Source organism: Branchiostoma lanceolatum, chromosome 18, assembly GCF_035083965.1.
Source record: "Branchiostoma lanceolatum isolate klBraLanc5 chromosome 18, klBraLanc5.hap2, whole genome shotgun sequence".
NCBI classification, from domain to species: Eukaryota; Metazoa; Chordata; class Leptocardii; order Amphioxiformes; family Branchiostomatidae; genus Branchiostoma; species Branchiostoma lanceolatum.
Genome location: NC_089739.1, coordinates 6,199,051 through 6,206,530, shown reverse-complemented (window position 1 = coordinate 6,206,530; position 7,480 = coordinate 6,199,051). Strand labels below are relative to the sequence as shown.

At 42.4% G+C, this 7,480-nt stretch overlaps 2 protein-coding genes across 2 annotated transcripts; one reads left to right on the top strand and one right to left on the bottom strand.

Moving 5' to 3' along the window:
• Nucleotides 1-56: 56 nt before the first annotated feature.
• On the bottom strand, nucleotides 57-2,094 carry LOC136424664 (fibroblast growth factor receptor 4-like). Its single transcript, XM_066413288.1, has one exon. The coding sequence runs from the start codon at nucleotides 2,092-2,094 to the stop codon at nucleotides 832-834; it is 1,263 nt and encodes a 420-aa protein (XP_066269385.1). The 3' UTR covers nucleotides 57-831.
• Nucleotides 2,095-3,151: 1,057 nt separating this feature from the next.
• LOC136423810 (uncharacterized) lies at nucleotides 3,152-7,037 on the top strand. Its single transcript, XM_066412132.1, has 3 exons — nucleotides 3,152-3,472; nucleotides 4,124-4,231; nucleotides 5,823-7,037. The coding sequence occupies exons 2-3, from the start codon at nucleotides 4,132-4,134 to the stop codon at nucleotides 6,326-6,328; spliced, it is 606 nt and encodes a 201-aa protein (XP_066268229.1). The 5' UTR covers nucleotides 3,152-3,472; nucleotides 4,124-4,131; the 3' UTR covers nucleotides 6,329-7,037.
• The last annotated feature ends 443 nt before the right edge of the window (nucleotides 7,038-7,480 follow it).

Below are 7,480 nucleotides of genomic sequence, written 5' to 3'. Positions count from 1 at the left end.
GACTCCCATATGTTCTTTATTCTTCATTAAGAATTGCAACAAGACAATACACAGTGGAACGCCATGCCAGGCAGACAAGCTGATGTTGCGGACCACTTAACATTACAATTACACTGAGTACGACAATAAAACACTAAGGCAATTCATAGTTGCAAACGTCTGCAATGGATAGGAAACAATAGTATTGTTGCCATGTTAGTGTAGTAGCAAAGAATTGGCTGCCTATTTCCATTATAGTATAAAAAGTTTATTTCCTTTATAACCTATCCTTACATATATTACATGTACATGTACTAAGCAGACTTGACTTTTTAAGAGAAAGCTATGCTGAAATTATTAAGTTTTTTCGAAAGATATGGCCACAGCAGGTAAATTGAATAGATGACATCCATACGCACGTTGATTTTTTACCTGATTAAGAAAAATATCAAGAAAATTATTTTCCTTGGCTTAAGCGCAATTGCAGTACTCATCGGCACTAGTTATTTGTATCTATTAACAATGAAAACAACTCATTACCCTGGGTGAGCCTATAGCTCTCGCTGGTAACGGCTGACCCACAAAAATACAGACTAACATACAACTTATATACATAACTGATTCGAGATCGTTTTTTCTTTCATTTTCGTCACAGTTATTGTTTGTTTGTTTTATTCAGATCTCCATTAGTGTACAACAATTTCTACACTAATCTTCCTGGAGTCCGCCTAATTAAATACAATTTTATCAATACAATAACAATACAATTAAATCAAATACAGTATAGGAAGAACGAAAACAATTGTTAGATAGTAAATCATACAAAATTAATTATGATGAACTTAAAACTTATTACAACGCAGTCTCCATCTGAATAGCTTCCGGTGGAAGCAGTAGACGTCGCAGTTGCAGCAGTCTCCTTTCTATGCCCTCTGGAGTCGGCCTTGTAGCAGGAACGTCGCGCCAACACGCTCTCATCAGTCGGTACAGGTCCTCTGGACATTCCGGCGGCCTCTTCATCCGTATTCCTTGTCTCAGAATCCCTACCATCTGAAGAAAGCTCAGCTGAGTCCTGCCATCGTAGCACGGGTCTTTTCCCAGCGTGGCGATCTCCCACAGCAGCACGCCGAAGGACCAGACGTCACTCTCACAGGTGTACTCGCCGATCTCGATGGACTCCAGCGCCATCCACTTCAGCGGAAGGAGTTCGTCAACGCCTGGTTGGTTGGTTCGTACATACTGAGTGGTGGCGTAGACGTCTCTCGCCAGTCCAAAGTCAGCCAACTTGGCCACGTCATCGGCAGTGATGAGGACGTTGCGAGCGGCCACGTCACGATGGGCGATTCTCAAGCGTTCCAGCTGTTGTAGAGCTCGTGCAATGTGGACTGCGTATCCAAGAAGGTTTCTCAGTAGATATTCCTCATTCTTGTTCCTTATACCCCGTAGGAAGCCTAAGAGATCGCCTTTGGGGGCATATTCCAGAAGAATGTACTTCTCCGTAGACTTGGTAATGAGCCCAACAAGTCGAACGATGTTGGACTTGCGATCATTGTCCAGTTCGTGGTGCAAAGTAACTAGTATGGCTGCTTCTCTGTAGAAGTCTCGGTAGGACTGGGAGTCCTCAACGCGAACTGTTTTGGCGGCAACGGCTCGCTCTCCCTCAGGTGTGCGCAGTTGAGCCCTTCTGACTTGCCCAAACATCCCTTCTCCTATCAGGGGACCAGGAGTAAGATGGCGAATCTTCTTCTCCCAACGTCCCAGCCAGCCCGGCTGTAGGCTCTGCGCTAGATCCTGCTCCATTCTCTTCAGTTCGAAAAGTATCTTGTCTTCCTCGCCTGTGCCGGGAGTGGAGCAAGCCAGAATTCCTGTTTTGAACAGTATGGCCATCACTATGGCAACAAGCATGACTAAGGAGCCTACTGCAACTAGGACTTCGAGCACCGGTTCATCTCTAGCTCTGCTTGTCTGCAATTGGTCACAGTTCCGTCCCATCCATGGCGTCACGCATGCGCAGCTACCGTCCACGTTATCACAAGGAGCATTGTTCTTACACTCACAAACCTGCTGACATTTCCAACCGAACCGACCGTTTGGACACGGTTTGTGACAATCCATATTGTCGTCAGAATTGAACGTCAGGATTGATAGGGGTTTCACACGTGTCGTTATACACAGGAGGATAGCCCACAACGTCAGTCAACTTCACATCGACACTGATATTGCTCAATCCCCTGCGAATCTTCAGCAGATATGCCGACTGTATGGACCAGTCCAGAGGGTTGGCGGCCAGAATGGTGCAGTTCTTCGTTAGGTTAAAGCGGAAATACGGATCCCCGTCCATTTTGGCACACGGAAGTTCCCCTTTTTCTCCAGCTTGAGTCCCTGGTAGGTTAAATATGGTCTCTCCAACAGGGGCGTTTTCTGGTACGGAGACGTGGAACTCTTCTGTTGCAGACAGCTCGATCGGGAGAGTTAATATCAGGTAACTAATCATCATGACTAGGGTCGTCTGTAAGTTTACCGCCATGGTTATATCGTAAACAAAACACAGACGAAGAAAAATTGTCCTTTATTTATTTATTTTGATTTACCACATTATAATTAGATTTTTGCCCTTAAGGTAGACATTTTTTGTATCAATCGATAGTTTGTACATCAAAAATAAACAACATCGAAAAAAGATAACTAATAAAGGCACGAATGGATTTTACGCAGCTCAAGTTTAGATTAGAATAATAAAACTCAATCATGCAAATCAAGACCTAACTCACATGTTCGAAAAGGAATGTTTCTAATAATGACCCGCCTCGAACTGTTTGCTGCTGACTGGTCAATATAAAGATGAACAGTTAATGTCCCGCCCCATGGTTTGTTAGCCGCTAGCTGTAGGTTGGCCAATAGTATTGCGGCCTCATAATCAATATAAAATACAGGCTCCTGATTGGAGGACATGGGGGCTGGGGTTTGCTATCCACTGTCTAGGACACGGTATCGGAAAGCGGAGCCCAACCCTCTCCTTCCACCACTTTTTCCCTCCCCAATCTACACCTGGGTGGAGTGAGGAAAGTCATATACTGTAAGTGTGCGCCTGTCCCAATGACACAAATAATCGGTTGCATGTCAGGGGATTTGAACCCAGGACCTCTGGTTTGCTATCAACTACATGTATACCTGAGTGGAATGAGGAAAATCGGTTGCGTGTCAGAGGATTTGAACCCAGGACCTCTGGGTTCTGTGCCAATCCCTCTAACCGTTGCGCCAACTCGACGATCCATTTGATTGACACCATCCTTCTTTAGGCGTGGTTTGGGCAAACTCTAACGGCACGTTTAGTGGTGCCTGGCTGTACCTTTTACGTCACTAGTGGTGAAAGCTAGCGTGAAGGTAAACACGATCCTGCATAAGTATATAAACCAACCCCTAAATCGGAATCTACCACAGAAAGGAAGGAACGAGCTTGAGCATCAGTGTGCACCATTCTGCTGACTTCCAGGTATATTGCCAGACACTAGAGTGACGTTACACTTTTGAATGCTTTTTTGACGCTGGATTCTAGTTGGGGGTAAACTATTAGCAAAGAAACATAGTCTGTCATTTATCAGTTGCGGTGCATTTGGATCAAAGATTATTTTGAAATCGATATCTTGGCTGTTAAGGAATATATACCAGTGTGGCGAGGGAAAGTATGATTTTCTAGAATTTCACAACTGCATATCGAGATATACTTATCTTTAATTTGCGGCTAGATTTGTTTCTTTCCTTCGTCACCTCTTCTCTTATCTATACATGCGAATTCCTTGTAGCGTATGCATTCGAATTGTGCATGTAAATATATAGATCATCTTGGAATCATTCACAAAATAATGTGAAGGTAGCAAATGTAATTGTAAAAAGCGATTTGTTTATTTCGCACTACCACGAACGTACTCTCCAAGCAGAGGTTCTGCTCCGGCTGTTTTTTTATGTATTTTTGTCCAATTTCTTTATGCCCACCAAACGAAACGAAATAAAACTGGACAATATAGAAAACCCGACAAAAACGCATTGAAACACAATATATAAACAGCCGGAGACGAACTTCTGCTTGGAAAGTATACTAAGAACGCCGTAAATTTGACATTGGACTCCTCGTCATTGTTTTCAGACGGCAACATGAAGGTAGCGGTTCTACTGATGACGTTTCTGGCGGCCACACAGGCGCGGGAGGACCTGGTGCACCAGCTAACATCCAGGGCAAAGAACCATCTGACAGGTAGACATCTCCTTACAGCGTCATGTCATATAGACCACCAAGGGCCCGGTCACGATTGTCGTACGACTGTTGGGCGATCGCAAACTGAAGGCTTGTTTTGTACAAAATGTATCTGTCTTGTTACGGAAACGGTTGTCCTACTCGGCGGTTAGAAACTGTCACAGGCCTTAATTGACTTAATACGTTTCCTCCCTTCAAGCTTGTCTCTAGCCTACATGAATTCATTTATATGATAAGTTTAAAAAAATCAAAACTACGACAACCTTTCCGTCACAAGACACTGCTAAATTTTGTACGACATACGCAAGACGGTCTCATAAATGTCTTCAATTTGTCGTAATCCTATCGTGCCAGGACCTTTTGCGGACAAACATGGACCATACATCCACATAACACGAAGTCCTTTAAGCATGCCAAAGTAAATGTGAAGATACGGGTTAAAGCACAACTAGGCCGCGACATGTTTACAAAGGACAGACGAGAAGCACTTCGACCCATCCCTCCATCTCTTTGTCTAAGCATGTGTTCTTTAATTAACTGATTATACCGACCACTGTCAGTGACCGTTAAGTATTATCTCTAAGACAACTGGAGAAAACAGGTCATCACACATAAGGCAGCTGCAAAGATTATTCGAATAGAAAGCGCAAGTCATCAATGTCTGGATCAGTGGTCTGAATATACGAAGAACGTTCTAGCCCCTACCAGGCTCCACCGGTTGCTGGAAAAATAGTACAAATTGGCAAAATAGACAGATATAACATAACAAAGAAGTTAGCGGGTTGCAAAACTGTATTTTCAACCAGCTAACTCCTGTATCATTCTATATTCTGTCTATCTGGCCAATTTGGCCAATTTCTACAATTTTCTAAGCCTGGTAGAGGCTAGAACGTAACCCACTGAAACCGAAAAAACAGCAAATTGTTTGAAAGTGAAGCAGACACTCATAAACCATTCGGGTAATAGAACATAGAATAACTGAATGTAACATAAAACAGTTCTGATACAACTCGTACAAATTGATACTTCATTGCACCAAGTCCTCATTGTCTTTACAGATTTCAGGACGGGTCTTTATTATGATTCGTAATTTCAGTATAGTTTTTTGAATTACTCTTTTGCTTGACGATCCGTGGTGATCTCGTGGCCTACTTGAAATTCATGGACGTATTTTATGTAGCTACCTATCTATCTGTCTGTCTGTCTGTCTATCTAGATAATCTATCTATCTATCTATCAGTCTACTAATCTATTTTCCGTCCTTCTAGATAATCATCCGTTCACGTATCCATCAATCCACACTGTGACCTAATTTATATTCACTCACACTGTGAATATAAATGACTATCACAGTAACATGAGCATCTTGTGTCATCTATCTATCCATCCAGCCATCTATCCATCCATCTATCCATCTATCTATCTATCTATCTATTCATCTATTTTCCTTCTTTCTAGACATACATCACGTATCCATAAATTCACTCGTCTATCTATCTATTCATTTATCTATCCATCTGTCTATCTGTCTATCAACAACAACAATGAACCCAAACACTGTTAACAGAAAATAATTCATATTTTTTCATAGCCCGAACTACAAAGGTCGATGCTGCTAACGCGGAGGTTCTGGAGGACAACACCATCGAAGATTTCTCCGACTTGACGGAGCAGATCAACGAGATCGGCCTGCTGCTGACGAATAACGACGGCGGTAGAGATGGCTCCGGCGACGATGAAGCCAATTTCCTGCCCGACAAACCCGGAAAGCCGATAAAACCTTCCAAGAAACCAGGCAAAGGAAAGAAACCAGGCAAAGGTGGCAAGAAATCAGGCAAGGGTGGCAAGAAGCCAGAGCTCAGCGAGGATTCATCCGATAGTTTCATCTCAGCTTCTGAGGACTCCGCACCCCAACACGACGAGCAGCCAGAGCTGGGCCCGGCGGATCTGGAGGCCATCCCCATGTCCCTTCGCCGGTATATCCAGGCTCTGGAGGACCGCGAGCTGATGCGTAAGCGGGAAGAGCACGAGAAAGATGCCGCAACCGCTGAGCTCCGCAGCCTGCTCCTCGACCTGACCCGCAAGCGTCAGCACTAATTATTGGAAAGTTGAATGCGTCTGTTACTAGCCTGACATCTGTCTGAATTTACGTTATCAAGGAACCCGTTCCAAATCATATTTCCGAACGCCCTGTACCGTATAGAGTACAGGTAAAGTGGTAACGAAGAGGGTTACTGGTTAGGGTAGGGTAGCTGTACTGGATGGGGCAAGGGTTACTAGATGTGGAACTGGTTCTGGATAGGACAATGCCAACGTGTTCTCGATATGGCAATGGGTTCTGGATGGGGCCACGGTCCAGTGAATAGGGCAACGGTTTCTAGATAGGGCAACGTGTACTCTACGACATAAAGCACTGATATTTACGACATAAAACACTGATCTTTACGACATAAAGCACTGGTCTTTATAACCTAAAGCACGGATCTCTACGACATAAAGTACTGAACTCTACGACATAAAGTACTGAACTCTACGACATAAAGCACCGATCTCTATGACACAAAAGCATTGATCTCTCCGACATGTATGAAACACCGTTCTCTTCGACACAAAGCACTGATCTCTATGATTATATTCATCTTCGACCTATACGTTAGGCCACAAAGGTTAAGACAATTCTAAACATGTAACCTTTATATTCAAATTAAGTTGCCTAAATATGTGGTAACATAACTCTATATGTCTTGTAACCGGCTTGGGTTAGTAGATGGCAACAGCATTCATTAAAACATCTAGAACTGTGAAACATTCTCCTTCTTCTTGACCTGGCGTAGTTGTGTGTACATGTGTGCTGGTATGTATGCCTGCCTGGAAGTGGTTGACTAAGTTATAGGGTATGCAATATGTGACAGCCAAAAGATTAGGGTCAGAGTAAAAAAAAAGGTCAATGGTCGGGGGAGGGGGGTGGTGGTTAGAGGCACTGTCATCATTGTGTGAGGGTCTGTATTGGTGGTCCCAACAACGCTTTTGCTGAATTTAAAAGAAGGCCTGTATATATATATATATATATATATATATATATATATATATATATATATATATATATATATATATATATATATATATATATATATATATATATATATATATATATATATATATATATATATATATATATATATATATATATATATATATATATATATATATATATATATATATATATATATATATATATATATATATACA

Bases quoted from the DNA above. Each gene is read 5' to 3' on its own strand.
- LOC136424664 (XM_066413288.1), bottom strand. From the start codon at position 2,094: ATGGATTGTCACAAACCGTGTCCAAACGGTCGGTTCGGTTGGAAATGT.
- LOC136423810 (XM_066412132.1), top strand. From the start codon at position 4,132: ATGAAGGTAGCGGTTCTACTGATGACGTTTCTGGCGGCCACACAGGCG. The intron at 4,232-5,822 runs GTAGACATCTCC...ATTTTTTCATAG, and splicing joins GGCAAAGAACCATCTGACAG to CCCGAACTACAAAGGTCGAT.